At 47.0% G+C, this 17,632-nt stretch overlaps 1 protein-coding gene across 1 annotated transcript in view; it reads left to right on the forward strand.

Moving 5' to 3' along the window:
- Positions 1-17,632, forward strand: part of LOC119162698 (transient-receptor-potential-like protein) — a 505,165-nt gene that overhangs the window by 227,452 nt on the left and 260,081 nt on the right. Inside the window, exons 10-11 of the mRNA XM_075882308.1 lie at positions 12,135-12,371; positions 12,480-12,675. Of these exons, the coding sequence (XP_075738423.1) occupies positions 12,135-12,371; positions 12,480-12,675 (433 nt within the window). The remainder of the gene's footprint in view (positions 1-12,134; positions 12,372-12,479; positions 12,676-17,632) is intronic.

Raw genomic sequence — 17,632 nt, forward strand, 5'->3', positions numbered from 1 at the left:
GGAATAAAATATATTTTTTAAATTTTCCCATCAACGGCAATGGGAAACTTGGTGCGTCGGCTGCCGTATGACCAAATCGCGAATGGGTAACTTCAAAAATCATTTAGGGGCAAAGCTTCTGAGGCCGTGACTAGTTCCCTCCACCGTAGTCGTACTAGTAGTATGTAGTCACTTTGTGATTTGCACAATAGATGGCGTTAGTGGTTTTCACAGCATATGCACGGACAAAATGATGATTGGTGGGGCGAATCGTTCGTCCGTACATTTGTGCTTTCGTCCGTCCGTCCGGGCTTCCGTCTGTCGGTCTGTGTGTGAGTCCGTCCGTCTTTCTGTCCGTCTAAACTTGCGTCAGACTGTCTGTTCATCTGTTTGTGCGTCCGGACGGACGGACGCTTCGCCCCACTCATCATCAATCACACCGTGGATATGGTGTGATCTTTTTCTCAAAACATAAATTGCTATGACAAAATTTGTCACATGAAAAGAACTGTTTATTTGCTTTAGATTAAGCTACAAAGGTTATTTTAATTTAACTACTACATGGTGCAAGTTGCGTCTCATTATGGGCAAAAACTATTCTGTGAAATTCGCGATTTTTACTCGTAAAGTTTGACAGTTTGAGAGGTCTAAAGCAATTTTTTCTCAAAATATACCTTATGTGAATTAGGTATTCACTCCTCGGATATTCATTCAAAGTGCAGTATTGATATAGAAAAATACAGATGTAACACATTTTGGCTAAATTATTTGAGACGTGTTTGGTCGAAAATGTCAATAATATTACCAAGCTTCAAACACTTTACACAAGCCCTTTCCTTAACTTGTGGACCAAATTTGGCACAGAAGAAGAAGGGGTATTTACAAAATAATTTTTTTTTCACAAACACACAGGCGACATTCCGGGATGTTCCGGATGCAGCTACGTGATAAAAATTATTTGCGAAACATTCTAGCAGTAAACTTTTTTATAGAAGTAAATCAGCGCGATTTTTTTCGAATACATTTGAGATGGTCGCCAAATCGACTGGGACGTCTGACGTGGAATGACCGAATAGCCAACTGTTCCATTATATAATCGTCTCAATGTGAGCCAGTTCAAGAACACTAGTATCATTCGCATTTTAACACGTAACTACACACTGCTTAATTTTACAAGTTAATTGCACTGAAAACCTTCTCAATGTGCATACCGTCATGTATGCTCAGTGGCATTGTGCTTTTGTACAATACAGATAAATATGTATATTTTGTTGCGCTTCGTATTGCATTCCTTTTTAATAAACTAATCGAATGAGTACCAAGGTAGATCTGCAGAAATACACATGTAGCTGTGTTCATGCATACTTAAGCCTGGAGCTTGACATTCACTTAGGTTGGTCGATTCATGCAGCTAATGGAACATTATCAACTTAGATAATGCACTTTTTATTTGCCTGCTCGAGCAAGCTGAAAGGGTAAAGTAAGGTTCATATCTATGGCACGAAAGGTATAATGATTCTGCCACAGAGCGCTTTTTGTGGCGTTTATTGTTCAGCATACCTTTTCTTGCACGTTTCACTGCAGTGGAGCCCGATGCCACTGAATATGCTTGCTATGCACTCAATTTATACTTACACACAAGAAAGCAGTTAGTTATGCAGGGTGCATACTGTATATTGCACTCTTTGTGAAATATCAGTCACTGTTCCTTGTGTAATTATTTAGGTTTCCGGGATTCAATTTCCTGTATAGAAAAAACAGCTTGACCCAGCTTCTCTCGAAGGCACCAGTCATCTCAGCAGCTGAAGATGATTGTGTGAGCAGCAGTGACGAGCTGTGGTTTTGCAATTAGAAGTATACCAACATTGACATTACATTCATCCAACCCCAATTACACTACCTTGTCGAATGTTCTCATTTTTAATGTCGAGATTTATACTGCGACATATGATAGGTTGTAAATGTGACGTCAGAAACTCGCTTACTCTTTCTACGTGTTTTTTTTTCTATTGTATAAGTGAGATTCAACGCCATACCTCTCGATAGTTTGCCCGACTAGCGCAAATGTTTTCGAAAGCTTTGGCGATTCATTTTATTGAAAACAATGAATTTCCAGTATAGAGAGAAAAAAAACTCGGTCACGTGAGATATTTCAAAATTCTGCAGAATGCCGTCAGTGGCCTGTTTTTTAAGACTTCTTGCAGTTTTTTTTCATAAATAAAGGCAGATTTGAACATGTGGGCCTAATTGTTTTTGGCTTCGGCGTTATGTTCAGCTGAACCTTACGCTACAGCTTACTGCTTGCACTACTGTGGTGTGGTGCATGCGTGTGTGTGTGTTTGCGTGTGTATGTGTAAGTGCCTGCCGCGTCCTACTTTGTCGTTTTTGGCCCAGTGTACCTACACAGATAAACACTGGTGTTATGCACCTCATTAAAGACCACACCTTATTTTCTCAGCTGCATGCTTGCAGGTTTAATAAGTGCAGTGGGTGACACCAGTATCGTCTTTCCTCCCCGTCAGTCGCCAAGAAGGTTCATATATGCTTCTCCCTGAGGACAGTTGAGGCGTGGGTCAGCTGGGGATGAATATTTGATGAAATTAGGTGCTATGAACAGCTCTCCTCAACGCACGAGATGAAGCGTGGCTTCCTGTGTCTCTCCTTTTGTTGTCCCGTTAATTGCGCTTCATTTGATCAAGTATGCTTATTCATGTAAATACCATCGTTTCAAGGGTGTTTTTAGTGTTACACCCCACTCGCACGGGTGTAGCTTCATCCAACAGCCATAGTTTAGGGGTGTTCATCAACACCTATTAAAGTAGGGTGTAATGTTTCTTTACACCCTACGTTTTCAGGGTGTTTCTAAACACCTTATTGTTTAGGGCGTTCCTAAACATCCTAAAGGGCGTTGCCCATTGCAGCGCAGCGAAGTGCTTGTCACAAAAAAGCAAACATGCTTACGGCGTCCAATTCCACATAAGCACATAAATACGACCGCACACGTTCTCGATCAGCTGTCACTCGTAGTTTTACTACTCGAAAACCTCAAAGCTGTTGAGCAGAAGCTGTCGACAGCCTCTTGTATACAGAAGGAAATATTGTCCGAAGGTAACCAGGATGATTCTGGATGGTGCTTTTTCGCCGTTGTCGAAATGCCTCGAGCGTATCCTGGTATTCTCGTTAGGTTTCCAATACGAGTGGTCATCGGCACTGAAACATTAAATTGAGAACAATCAGCTGACACTTATTAACTCGAAAACAAAACGTGTGCAACTGTGCGCGAGCGAAACGCAAATATCTGAATACGCGATGAGTGATGAAGCAATTAGCTGACAGTAACAGGAAAACAAATCGTGTGCGCGGGAGAAGCAATAACTTGCGAATACTCCACGTGTTACGCGATGCACTCCAGCCATATTTTCTCGTATTAAGCTCGAGAAAGCATGGGAAATAACGAAGCCGTTCCAGCAGTCTAGTCATCGTTCTGGTGCACAAAGGAGCAGAAAGGCAAGCTAAGATATAAATGCGTGCAAAAATGCGTCATGCGTCCAAGCTCTTACGACGTTAGGTTTCACGAGTGGCAACCATAGTGCGTGAACGCTTGTGAACAGTTAGAACGTTACCGTGCGTTGCAAGAGTGCTTCCCGTTATTGCTTTTGCTCTGATGTCGTTTAATGAAAATTCGCAAGGGCGACACCTACTTGACACGCCGAACAGCGACGAGCCACTTCTGCCGCCGAGTTGCTTCCCACGGTCTCGATGGTGAGCGATACAATATGATGCCGACAACTCCTTCTTTGTTGTGGCAATCTTTACGCAGCCGCATCTGCGTTTGTTCTGCGCCCATGGTTCGGGCGCATTTGTATGCTTGATGAGCGTATGTATATTGTCACGGGGGCCTGACGTGGCCGAAGACAGGAGAATGAATTGGAATTTAACTGTTTATTTGGGCAAACCTATGCCCGGTGAACGGAAAGTCCGATTACAGTAGCAGTCTTGGACTGATAGCGGCGAACGGAGCGTCGGCCGTCGATCAACTACTGACAAGCGGCGAAGTGCGTCGGCATTTATACTCTTACCATCGAATGTTCTAGCGTTATCGCTGGCGGTGGCATAGGTTCCAGAATAATCTGTACAGTTCGCAGAGTGGGCGTGATCTTATCGAAATGATCTACTAAAGTCCGGAAGCTTCTCGAAAACTGCACGCGCGTTTTGTGCTGAGAATTGTGTAGTGTTTTGGGGCGATAACAAAAATTGAGAAATGGAACGTGGCAATATATTGTAAAACAGTAGCAGCGTTGGGGTCACGACAGCGTTTATTAGACCGAATCGCCTGATCGACGCTTCGAACGAAGAAGAAGCTTTTCGTGATTATATAGAGATGAAGAAATGAAGGTCAAATGCTGTGAATATTGTGCTTACACCAATTTCCCCCTCGCGCAGAAGCGGCCAACGTGGCTGCTGTTCATGAAGGCGGTGTACGTCGCACGAATGGTTTTAAGCGCGACACGTGAACAACCTCCGTACCACGAAAACGGCCGTCGGAAGGCATGACAACAGGGGTTACTCGGTTGTAAACAGGAGACGTCTGCTCGACTATGGCGTAGGGGCCGCTGAAACGTGAGTGAAACTTATCACACAGGCCTGAAATCCACGTTGGGGTCTGCAAAAGTACTTCGTCTCCAGTATTGAAGGGAACTGCGCGGTGGACGCCATCGTAGCGAGTCTTCTGCTCTTGTTGGCTTGCCTCTGTATTAAGGTGGGCGCGTTGGCGCCAATCGGTCAGGCTAGAGATTAAGTGCTCACTCGATGACGACGGTGAGTTCACAGGGACGTCGAAAAAGGAGATGTCGAGCGGAGATATCCGTTGACGGCCATAGACGAGAAAGAATGGGGAATAGCCCATGGTGTGCTGCGTAGCGGTATTGTACTCAAAGGTTACCAATGGCAGAATGGTATCCCAGTTGGTGTGGTCGGCGTTGATATACATAGATATCATGTCGGTCAAATTTCGATGGAAGCGCTCTGTGAGGCTGTTAGTATGGGGATGGTAGCTAGAAGTCGTCTAATGAATTGTATTACTTGCGTGGAGAACGTGTTCGAGTAGCTTCGAGAGAAACGCTTTGCCGCGGTCACTCATTAGGATTCGTGGCGCACCATGTTTCAGAAAGATTACCTCCAGAAAAAAATGTCTCAATGTCCTCTCCCGATCCAGAAGGAAGTGCAGCTGTTTCGGCGTTCCTTGTCAAGTAGTCAACTGCTGTGACAATCCAGCGCTTGCCGCTAGCTGATATTGGTAGCGGTCCGTAGAGGTCAATGCCGATGACATTGAAAGGAGCGTCAGGACACGGGGGAGGTTGTAGGAGACCGGCCGGGCAGGAAGTGGGTCACTTGCGGCGTTGGCAGAGCGAGCATGACGCAACATATCGCGCTACGCAGGTGGAAAGCCCAGGCCAGGCAAAACGACTGCGGATGCGTTCATAGCTTTTTTGAAAACCGAGATGAGCAGCCTTGCGCTCATCGTAAAACGCCTCCAAAATCTGCGCCCTCAGGTAACGAGGAGCAACAAGAACCCAGCGCTATCCTTCGGGGTGGAGGAGAAAGCGGTAAAGGACTGAGTTTTTAGTCTTGAAGTTCCGCAGCTGTCGATAGGCGTGGGCGTTGGGATGACGAGAGGACCCTTGAAGGCGCTCCATTATAGAGCGACAGTAAGTGTCGCTGCGTTGTTGAGATGCAAACGTCTCGTTGCCGAAGGCAGAAAGTCGACAGCGGCGAGAGAATGAACTGACGGAGACGCTTTGATTGGTTCACTTGCAGTTGGTGACAGGCCAGGAGTGCCTGATGAGGATGGTAAATGACAGTGGCTAAGGGCATCGACATTGTTGTGGTTTTTGCCGGATTTGTAGGTAACGTCCAACTAGTATGCGTAGAGACGAAGTATTCAGTGGCCGAGGCGTCCAGACAAATTCTTCAACGTCGACAACCAGCGCAAATCGTGGTCGTCAGTGACGACGGTAAAGTGGCGGCCGTGAAGATATGGTCGAAACTTCTGGATGGCCCAGACAACAGCGAGACACTCCTGCTCGGCGACGGCGTAGTTTTTCTCTGCTGCTGTGAGGGTGCGACTAGCGTATGCGATGACACGTTCGCCATAAAGCTCTGTTCGTTGCAAAAGTACAGCACCGAGTCCGTGTCCGCTGGCATCAATATGGAGGAGAGTGGGTGCGGCGTCATCAAAATGACAAAGCACTGGCTCAGGCGTGAGGGCACGTTTCAAGGTGTCTAAAGCCATTTGGCATTCGTTCGAGCATATGTATGACGTTCCCGAAGAAACGAGTTGGTGAAGTGGCGCAGCAATGGTCGCGAAGTCTCGTATAAAACGCCGGAAGTACGACGCAAGGACAAGAAAGCTTCGGAGCTCTTTGGCGCGTTGAGGCACCGCGAAGAAAAGAATGGCGCTAATCTTGTCGGGATCAGGCCGGATTCTATCTTTGACGACGAGATTTGTGAGTACTTTAATACTTTTGATTGCAAAGTGGCACTTTTGGCGTTGAGTTGAAGACCAGCAGCTACAAGACACGTCAGAACTTCATCCAGGTGCTGCAAGTGCTGTTCGAATGTTGAAGAAAATATGACGATGTCTTCAAGGTAACACAAGTATGTTTTCTACTTGAGGCCCCGCAATACAATGTCTATCATTCGTTCAAATGTTTCTGGCGCAATGCAGAGGCCGAAAGGCATGACGTTAAATTCGTAAAATCCGTCGAGTGCGGCAAAAACAGTTTTTGCCTTGGCATCCGCGTGCATCAGAATTTCCCAATAACCGGAGCGCAGGTGAAGACTCGGAAAATATTCCGCTCCTTGTAAGGAATCTAAGGCACCAATGTGAGGTAAGCAGTATACGTCTTTTATGGTTACTTCGTTCAATGCGCGGTAGCAAACAGAATCGCACCGAGCCGTCTTTTTTTTCGCACGAAAACTACAGGCGACGACCAAGGGCTTGAGGAGGGGCGCATGATATTTTGCCTGAGCATATAAGCAACGTGCTTGTCGATGATCTCGCGTTCGCTGGAAGAGACACGGTATGGTTGACGACGGACAATACAAGTTCCGTCGGTGTGTATGCAATGATCCACAGCGGAAGTCTGGCTTATAGCAGTGGAATGTACGTCAAAAGAATACTTATGCTTGAACAACAACGCCAGTAGTTCGCCTGCTTGCGGGGGAGTGAGATCCATGCTGATGGCATTGACGAGAGCTGTAGTAGGTGGAGCATCTGTGGGTATTGAACGTGATTCCACCAGACTGGTGTCCGAAGCCACTACAGAGATAGGTTGTGTATCCACGCTGGAAAAAAAAGTGCCCTCAGTAAGCAGAATCTGCTCATTGGTGATATTCAGCACAGCGAGAAAGGCGGTGCCGTTGAAGAAGCGGACAAGATTCGATGAAAGTTCAATCTCTCTGGATGGACAACGGGCTGATGTATTGACTAGAACGTCACCGTTGTCAATGGAGTCACAAATAACAGTGGTAACGTGCTCGTGGTTAGGTGGCACAAGGAAGTCTTTGGCTGTTCGTAGCTGGTTACGTGATTTCGGAGAGATATCATCTCTCTCTCGCATATGTATGAGTTGTTGTTGACAAGAAATAGAAGCACCATCATCAGAAAGAAAATCCCATCCTAAAATAAGCATAAAAACACAAGAAGCCAACACAAAAACTTAATATGGTGCCGGATCCCATCAATGAAAACTCTAACGGTGCACTATGCTGATGGCCTATATGCGAGTCATTTGCGCTACGTAAGAGTGTGCCAGTATAGGTGGGGTAACCTTATATAGACGAGAACGCAAATCCACATGAAAAACAGAAATAGCAGCCCCCGTGTCAACCAATGCTTGAACTGGTACCCCTTCATCATACACTATTAACAAATTGGCGTGCCCTCTGGAAGTCTTGGTGTTTGTTCGAGCGATGCAGCTTTCCCTCCAAAAACTGCACCAGCTAGTTTTCCGAGCGGTAGTCAGAAGTATGTGCAGCCGGTTTCAGAGGAGATGTTGAGCGTCGCAGAGGTGAAGGGGACCGGCGCCGTTCGGGAGAGTAGGGGCGAGGTGCGGTTAGTGGAGAAGTCGGAGAAAAGGAACGTGTCGTAGGGCGGCGCTAGTACTGGCTCGGGGATCGTACCGAATCTCTTTCGTAAACGTCGTAGCCACGGCGTTCGTCCTGCTGGCGTTTGCGGCAAAATCGTGAAATATGGCTCCGGATGCTACAATAGTAACATATTGGGCGAGACGAGCGCCAGGTGGCGTAGAGTGCTGGAGCTGTGACAGGTGCTGGTACTGGCGCTTGGACAGGCGAGTGTGGTGCGAATGCTGCTAGGTTGGACTGCGCAGAAACAGGATGCGCGTGCTGAACCAATGCAGGTGGCATGGCAGCGATTTGCGCATACGTCATGGGTGGCGTTGGTGGCGTCGGAGTGTTGGATGGAAGAGCGCCAGCCATGGATGAGAGCTCCTCTTTGATGATGTCGCACAGATCAGCAGATGGAGAGTGAGGCCGAGGGGCGGGTGAACATGACAACCCTTGCGCTTGAAGTTCCTCGCGAATAAGAGTGCCAATCAGCGTGCGCAAATCCGCATCCGAAAAAGGCCGGCTGTTACTGGCGTCTGTGTAGTCTGGGTACAATCGAATGGCTTTGAGTTCATCAAGATGTTGACATGTGGTGATGACGTCTTCAACGGTGGTGGGGTTTTTTACAGCCAGAGCATTAAACGCGACGTGGCCTAGTCCTTTGATGATGTGGCGAACACGATCAGCTTCTGTCATCGCCGAGTTTCCATGGTGGCAAAGAGCAATGACGTCTGCAATGTACGAAGTGTACGTTTCCCCGGGATGTAGGGCACGCCCATCGAGCTTTCGTTTCGACCCTTCAGAATGGATGTTCGGTTTCGCAAAAATCCTACGGGCTTGTTGAGCAAAAGTAGGTCAATCCGGGAAGCTGCTCTCGTGGTTAAAAAACCACGTTTTCGCGACATCGGACAAATACAAGGCGACGTGACGACGTTTTCGAGGCTCATCCCATTGGTTGTAAACACTGGTCATGTCGCCTTCTTTCAGCCATACCTCGACGTCGTCGCGTGAAAGACCAGAAAAGATGGGTGGGTCACACTGCTGGGCGTTCACGCTCCACGCAGGAGTGGTTTGTTAGACAGGGATGCTGGATGTCCTGGGCAGTGCTCCTTGAGCCATGACTGCGGCCGGAGAAGCAAGCGGCGACCCGAACGAAGCTCCAGGGGAATGTGACGTTGGAGAGGACTTGAGGATCAAAGCAGCCTCCACCACTCTGTACGACAGTAGCAGCGTTGAGGTCACGACGGCGTTTACTAGGCCGAATCGCCTGATCAACGCTTCGAACGAAGAAGACGCTTTTCGTGATGATGATTATATACAGATGAAGAAGGTGAAGGTCAAACGCTGTGAATATTGTGCTTACAATATAAATGTTCCCGTATATGTTGCCGTCGCTCTGTCAAGCTTGCTCGCTTACAGAGCACAGTTGTTCTGTGAAAATCTCCGTTTATTAACAAAAAAAGAGATGGTTTAAAGAAACTGCCAAGTTTATTCAGCTGCTCGTGTCGATTTTGCACCATCGTGCCCACACATCAATTCAGGACCTTTTATTACTATAAAATACACACTACAGAAGAGGCAATAAAAAGAACAATGCTTCATTGGAATGGATGCTGTCCAGCCGACATCAATAAGTGCAACCACCCCATTGACAGCTGCTGGGGGCGTGTTCGTAGCTGCAAGATATTGAGTTTCCTCGGAAGGCGCAACGCTTTCATTCATAGGTTTCCTGAAAAAAAAATTGCAGAAGCATTCATTATTTCAGACAAAACTGTTAATGCACTTCTAGTTTTGTCCAATCGCGTAAAAATTATACGAAAACTGTTTTTTTCACAGAACCCGTCACAATGTAGTGGAACAGTTCAGAACGTGTTACGAAGCTCAAGAAGCCCGTTCTCGAGTTTAACGCTTCAAGCTTTCACTGCGATAGGCCTGTGGGCCCACTTATTTATGAATGAAGCTTGCGCTTCATTCGAGAAATTTAAAACTGGAACAAACCTAGCATCGCTACAAACGAGCCGACGTGGTCGCTGACTGCCTGTGTTAGCCATGTCAAGCCAAGCTAGAAAGGCAATGTTAACAGCTGACCTTCCTTAATCAGTTCTTTATCTTGTAAAAATTATATTGTGTGGAGTTTAAGAACATTTATTTTTAGAAGTGCAGAAATCTCTGATGAACAATGCTTACTTGTGCTGCACTGAAAGCAATACAATTTTTGAGTGGCTGTACTTGCTACTGCTAATTGCTACCACGTTTCAATGGCTCATGCACATTTTTAATTCTATAGCAGACGGGGCAGCTCTCGTAACGCTGTGTAGCGCGAGCTCACTAACCATGCGGGTTTTCTTCGCGAAGAAAGTGAGTGTTAAACAAACGCTCCTCATTACATATCACCAACACAGAGGTAGATCTCGCGGAGGGATGGCAGTCTTGTTTACACTCACCTTCCAGGCGATATTCCAGTCGGCGCGTAGCATTTCGATAGCGTAACACTTCATTGCAGTATGGAATCACGTTTCCGACAGTGCAGAGATGATTCAGTGCTCCACAAGAGATAGCAATCACAACCACATAACGATAGCACATACACAACACACCGCTTCACCAACGAGGGTTACCTTGACGGGAACACCACACCGCGCATTGATACAGCTGAGTACGAGCACCTTTTTTTATTTTTGAGGGTGGGGGGCATACACATTTGCGCATGTTTATGCTATATAAACAACGTTACTTTGCTCCTGACGCAGTTGCCGTGGTTTTCACGACCATTTGCCCTAACTCAATTTGTTGACAGCTCATTTGTTTAGGTAACTATTTGCTTACGCGCATGCTGACCCTTCCTTCGAGGCCACCTCTGCGCCGGCAAGTTCCGCGGGAGTAAGCGTTGCTCCACATGGTCTATCAGTTCCTCCCTCTGTTCGCACACGACACTCTCGTCTTGCAGTTAATCCCTCCATGAACTAACTGTTGGTTTCAGGGACGAAATGCCGCACTTACTCCAATTTCGCTCCCTTTTCGCTTCCTTGTGGCTTAGAGTGTAGCTGTTCATCACTTGTGGTGCAGCATGCCAAACAAAGGCCCATGTCTCTAACTTATCAACTTGCATTCCCATTTAATAATCTGATCTTTTGCAGAATAATAACGTGACTAGGTTTGCAACTGATCAAAATCGCCTCTTACCCCCCGCTCCTACTAATTATGGGCAAAAAACTTCCGCTTTCAGCGCGATATCCTTTTGGAATGCGTTACCTTTTAGCATTAATCGTTGCACTTCAATTCCTTTGTTCAAAAAGTCCGTCAAAAATCATTTTCTCCAATAACCTTACTTGTGACCGTTTACCTGTTTGACTCGCTTGTTCATCGTTTTTTTTATACCATGTTGCGTGTTTTGGCTTGATTTGTGATATAAAAGTGCATTTTGATGTCCGTATATTGTAAGAATTTTCTGTTGCTCTGTATAAATTTTACCGTCGATTTGTATCGACAAACCGAGGGTCCCACTAAAGTCTCTGGCTCTGGGACCCTCGTCTGTATATCTTAGATATTGAACCTTGCTTTTGAAAATAATAAAACTTGAAACTTGAACTTGAAACTAGGCGCAGAAGTGTCTAGTTATGTATTGTTGTAAAAGCGAATGACACCCGACTGTGTAGTACAACCACGGCCGCTTCAATGGTTGAAAGCGCAGCTGTTATCACAAAGTTGCGTCGTTGTGAACAGGTTGGTTTTATTGACGCCAAGCGCACGAACAGTTTATGCACGTGCTTAAAGGCCTAGACTTTTGTGAGTTCATAGACTCTCCAGATAAAGTCCCGTAGGTCCCTGCTTTGATTCTGAGTATCATAGAGCTTCATGTTCGTTGCTGTACTTGTTCATATTGCGCAGTTTTAATCGTATTCAAACTTGCTTACAAGGCGCTCGAGTACTTGTTGCTAGCTGGTAGAGAAACTCTTGCGCTTTACGTACTGAACCGAGCATATTAGGAGGGCGTATTGCTCAAAGGCTTTAATGCATTTGTTCAGGGCACTGCGGCTGGTGCACCTATTCTCGATGAACCCCCACCTGGGGCCCCTGCAGATATCATTGGGCAGGATGGTCATCGACATCGTCAAGTTTTTCTTCGTCTACACCCTGGTGCTGTTCTCGTTCGCCTGCGGCCTCAACCAACTGCTGTGGTACTACGCGGACCTCGAACAGACCAACTGTGACCCGAACAACATCAGAGACTCCTCCTGCCTTACGTGGAGGCGATTCTCCAAGTGAGCTCCGAAAATTTATATTTATGGGAGGAGGTAGTGTCCTCGTGGAGTGCCTTCACAGTCGATGATGATGATGCGACTCATCTTTCTTCTGGTTGGCCTTTGCAGCCTGTTCGAATCGTCGCAGTCCTTGTTCTGGGCGAGCTTCGGCCTGGTAGACCTCTCCAACTTTGAGCTGACGGGCATCAAGAGCTACACGCGGTTCTGGGGCCTACTCATGTTTGGATCGTACAGCGTCATCAACGTCGTCGTTCTCCTCAACCTGCTCATTGCCATGATGAGCAACTCCTACCAACGCATATCGGTAAGACACGTTCACTCAGATTTTAAGCTCTTTATGGAAGAACAATTTTTGTTCTGCCTTGACATTTAGCAGTGTGCAGCGACAGCTCCAATAACGTCTTTACAAGAGCCCGGATTCCAGGCAAATGACAATTTGGTCCTACTTTGCCACTTTGATATATGAGCGTGAATTATAGCTTAACGAGTGTTTTATAGCGTTGTTAGAGTCCCTATTATTGGCTATTTTTTATGTTTGCGCCTAAATTCCTATAGGTGCCTAAAATGACTATTTTCGAAGTCTTTGGCATACGAACGCTACTTAACGTCGAATTTCGCTTTCGCGTGTAGTTTAGTTCATTATTCATGTTATTGGGTAAAATTAATTTTTCAGAACTTATGGGGTTCAACCTAGTTCTCTAGTTAAACCAACTTCGGAAAGAAACCAACAGCAGCAGTGAAATAGGACGCACCGGCCGCGTAGCGCTGACACGGCGCAAGTGCTTGAGGAGGCGGTCAGGCGGGGGAGAGGTAAAGCAACACCACCTAGACTATTCACAAGGCCCGTTCATACCCCTCTCTCCAGACGTCATACGTCACGCTAGTTGTCAGATGTTATGACCGGCACAGCAAGGAGGTGGCTTGCACGGGACGCTCATCGGCGTAACGGTCAAACGCTGTCCGCGTCCTGCAGGAACGCGGGAGGCGTCTGTGTGCGCCGCAGGAAATGCACACCAGCGTCGCTAGGACACACAGTAGCACGTGCACGGACGGCTATAAAAGGAGCGTGTCGGGAGTGCGCTGTGCTCTCTCTCTGAACTTCGCTGGCCCGCTCGTCTCGAGTGCGCTCTGGGCCCTTGTGATGGAAAGGCGCGTCTGTACGCTCTCCTTGCAATGTACTTCTCTTGCAAATATGTAAATTAAACGCATCTCCTACTTGTTCGTGAGACGCGTCGCAACAGTCGTCCTTCGCCGGATCCTGGGTGGCAGCCTCAACCCCTCCCCGGACATATCACCGACTGTCCAGTGGCCGAGGACGCGTTGCTCCGGTGGTGGTGTTGGCCACCCCGCGCACTTTTTTACCCCGAACGGCGGACGAGCCACGACAGGTTTGCCTTTCATCGCTACCTGCTTCGCTGGTTAGACTGCGTTAGGCTTGGTGCTGCATCGCACTGCTCTGAGTCTTCGTCCGTTCCCACGTGTCCTATTTTATTGGTGTTGTATTTGTGAGTATGTGATTACACATCGATCAGTGCGACATGGGACGTTGTTGTGTTCCCGGGTGCCGCGGCAATTATGACAGTGGTCCCAAAGTTCCTGTTTTCGCATTCCCCAAGGATGAAGCTCGGAAGAAGTCTTGGATAAAAGCCATTCCGCGAAAGAATTTCACACCAAGCATTCACTCCAAGGTGAGAAACTGCTGAAGTTTGTTGTCTTACCGGCTCTATCGCATTACTGGCATTCCGGCTCTGTTACTGTTGAACGGAGCGAGTATCGTGCGTGGTGATGGTAGTTTTGTCGCGCTTCAGGTGGGGCAGTGCGGTAAAATAGAACATAAATACTCAGGCTCGTGTCAAAGTTCCCATTAGCCCGTTTCGCACGAAAGTAATGAAGTCACTGTTGTGCTTGGCACAGGTCTGTGAACTCCACTTCCTCGAGGCAGACTTCATCACAAAGCTGTCACATTTCACCGCAGCATCGGGACGGACATTGACAGTCGACAGCGAGAGGGTGCACCTAGTGTCAGATGCTATACCATCGGTGTTTCCGAACTGTCCGTCCTACCTGAGCACGAATCGCAATCGTCGAGAATCTTTTGTCTCGAAACGAGCTCGAATGGAAGACGAGGCCTTGAGCGAAGCGATTAAGGACTCTATATGCACAAAAAAAAGCGAATAGGAGAGAAATGCTGTGTCCACTTTCGAACACTTAAGAGGAAAGCTTTCTGCTGTATGCAGTAATGATTTCTGGACCATCAAGGCCAACGATCGTTGTGTGATGTTTCTCCGCATCGAAGATAATCCTTCACCGCACGTGAGGTTTTCCGTCACTGTGCTTGCTGATCTCTCACTTGCAGTCTCAGCAGGTATGATCAAGCTGGTTTCATTACCTTGCGGAGGCGCAGTTCCAGACGCAGTGCGCGACATCCGGACGTTGTCCTCACTGCTCCAGCAGCTCGAAAACTACATGACTGAGACGCCTGAAGTTGCAAGTCCATCGAAAACGGCGTCAGTGTTGCAGCATATCGGCTCCTTATTGAATGAACTGTCCCAAGACAGTGACACGACCGAAGAACACAGTGCTTTGTTTCGTTTGCTAAATGAGCAAATAGCTCTCGCACTCGCTGCCCCCATTCGTCGCTACAGTGCTGAAACATTAGTGTTTTCTAGCATCCTGCACTCCATATCTCCGCACGCCTATAAGTTTGCCAGATCAGCGTCGACGTTGACTTTACCCCATCCTTCAACCCTGCGCCGCGTTTGTTCCAAGTATGGAGGCGATCCACTGAAGGAGCAAAATGAATCGAACTTCCTTTCCTACTTTCGAGAAAGAGTGAAGTGCATGCAGCCGCACGAAAAGACGGTGACGCTAATGGTTGATGAAATTCATATCAAGCCATACCTCGATTATAAAGGAGGCAGCATAGTTGGATCTGCAGCACATTCTCAAGAGGCAGCCACAACCGCTCATGTTTTCATGCTTCAGTCGCTCTTGTCATCAAACAAAGATGTGCTTCACATTCTTCCTGTTGCTAAAATGACCGCCGAAATTCTACATGAGTTCTGCAAGAAAGTAATTTTAGAAGTGAAATCTATGGGCCTCAGGGTCATTGCTGTAATTACCGACAACAATTCCCTCAACCGGAAAATGATGTCGTTTTTTCGGAGAAACAGGAAGTAAGCATTGTATATCCTCATCCAGCCGACAACAATCGGCCTCTGTTTTATGTCGTATACCCTGTGCACACACTGAAATGCATCAGGAACAACTGTATGAATAAAAAAAAACGAAGGAATATGCTTTTACTTTCCTTAAGTGAGCCTGTCAGGAATATTGCCCGACGGGCCGCCCAGAATGAAAGCAGCATCATTTGAAGCCGTATGGCAGCTGTATGCACTGGAGCAGACATCGCTTCTCAAGCATGGCTACAAGCTGAATTCCAAGGCAATCAATCCAACACCTATGGAAAGACAAAATGTAAAGTTGGTGTTAAATGCCATTAATCCGTTTGTATCAAACGCACTTGAGACGCGTGGCGATGCTCTTGAAACCACATGTGCCAGTTCAACAGCTCTCTTCATAAACATCATATCGACGTGGTGGAAAATCGTCAACGTGAAGACCCCTTCGAAAGGTCGCCGACTGAACGACACTCTTCAAAATCCAGTGAATTCTACGGTGGATCAACAGCTGGTTTTCCTTAGTGGCATGGTAGACTGGCTGGATGCTTGGAGCAGCGTCAACATGAGCCGTGGCTGCTTGACAAGCGAAACACATTCTGCGTTGAGACTCACTTGCTACTCCCTTGTTGAGTTGTCGCGGTACTGTTTTAAAGAACTGAAGTTCAAGTATGTCTTGCTGGGAAAATTTCAAACTGACACTTTTGAAGATCGCTTCGGTCGCTACCATCAGCTTGCTGGTGCACAATATCATGTTTCCGTGAGGCAGCTTCTGGAGTCTGGAAAGAAAATTTGTCTTCAAAAGCTGCTGATGCTTCCGCAGCCAGACATCAGCAGCGAAAGTGACACAGAAGTATCGCAGCATAACTTCTCTGTTCACATCTCAAATGATGAAATTTCCAACCCAAAGCATGACATGGAGGTCATTGCTTATATCGCTGGATATTGTACTCATTCAGCTCTGAAGAAGCTGTCATGCGCATTTTGCAGCAGCGTGCTCGTCCTGGAGAGCAGGAAGATAGATGTGGAAGGTAACACTATGATTGACAACTTGTCAAGAGGAACCTTAAAGTTTCCGCAGCCATGTACTGTGCACATGGTGCTAGTGACAACGCTTGTTGTCGAAAAGCTCACCAAGGGAGAAAATACAAAGGCGTTCCTCGCGTCGAACAACCAACGTGGCATTGTAAGTTCCATTACCACATCACTGCTCGGAGATGTTGAGCTAGAGACTTGTGAAAATGGCCATACCTCTGAGACTATCGTGCGGCATGTAGTGCGTGTAGCAACAAATGTCGCTCTGAACAACTTTTGTAGACTTCGAAATGACACCATCCAAAGCACCGCACAAAAAAAGGCAGCTGACAGAAAAATCAAAACCTTGAACAAGAAATGAGGTAGGATGGCTTTAGCCTTTCGTCCTAATAAAATCACTTCTACAAATGCATTTCTGACTATTACAGATTGATCACTAAAGTGTAAAGGCAGGCGTAAACAAATGCAGACCGCGCAGCAACAAAAAAGAACAAAAAAAGAAACACCGGCTTTCAATAAGTGCCCACAGCAGATATAACGAGAACGAGTGGCGACGACAGCCGGGGTGCAGGTGGGCAACTAGTGTGACGTCACGCTCTCCCTGGAGGGGCCTTGTCAATTGGTGGTGTTGGGTAAAAACGCCATTTCTACAGCGCTAATTCGAAACATGAGGGCCACCACTGGAGACGTCAGTGCGCTGCTGTTGCTGTGACGTAGTAAATGACATCATGTGACTGGCCTATGCCGTCGTCAGTGCAGCGCACTTGCTTCCAGGTCCTAGTCAGCTCATTTTATAACACACAGGTTTGTTCTCACGCTCATTGCATCACTGCCAGACGCATTCGAGTGAGCGTTCATGAGAATGAGCCCCTACGAAGCGTCGTGGCTCCGATACACTTGACGGATAAAACTGAAATTGGCGAAACAATTCAGCGCTCATCCGGAGGTTGGCAGTTCACTCAGTGGCTCCGCAAGGATTTTGCGTCTGGAATTGGAGATAAAATGTTCGGTGCGTATGACGCAGTAGTTCACAGATATGTAGGCATA

This window comes from Rhipicephalus microplus, chromosome 2, assembly GCF_043290135.1.
Source record: "Rhipicephalus microplus isolate Deutch F79 chromosome 2, USDA_Rmic, whole genome shotgun sequence".
Taxonomy (NCBI): domain Eukaryota; kingdom Metazoa; phylum Arthropoda; class Arachnida; order Ixodida; family Ixodidae; genus Rhipicephalus; species Rhipicephalus microplus.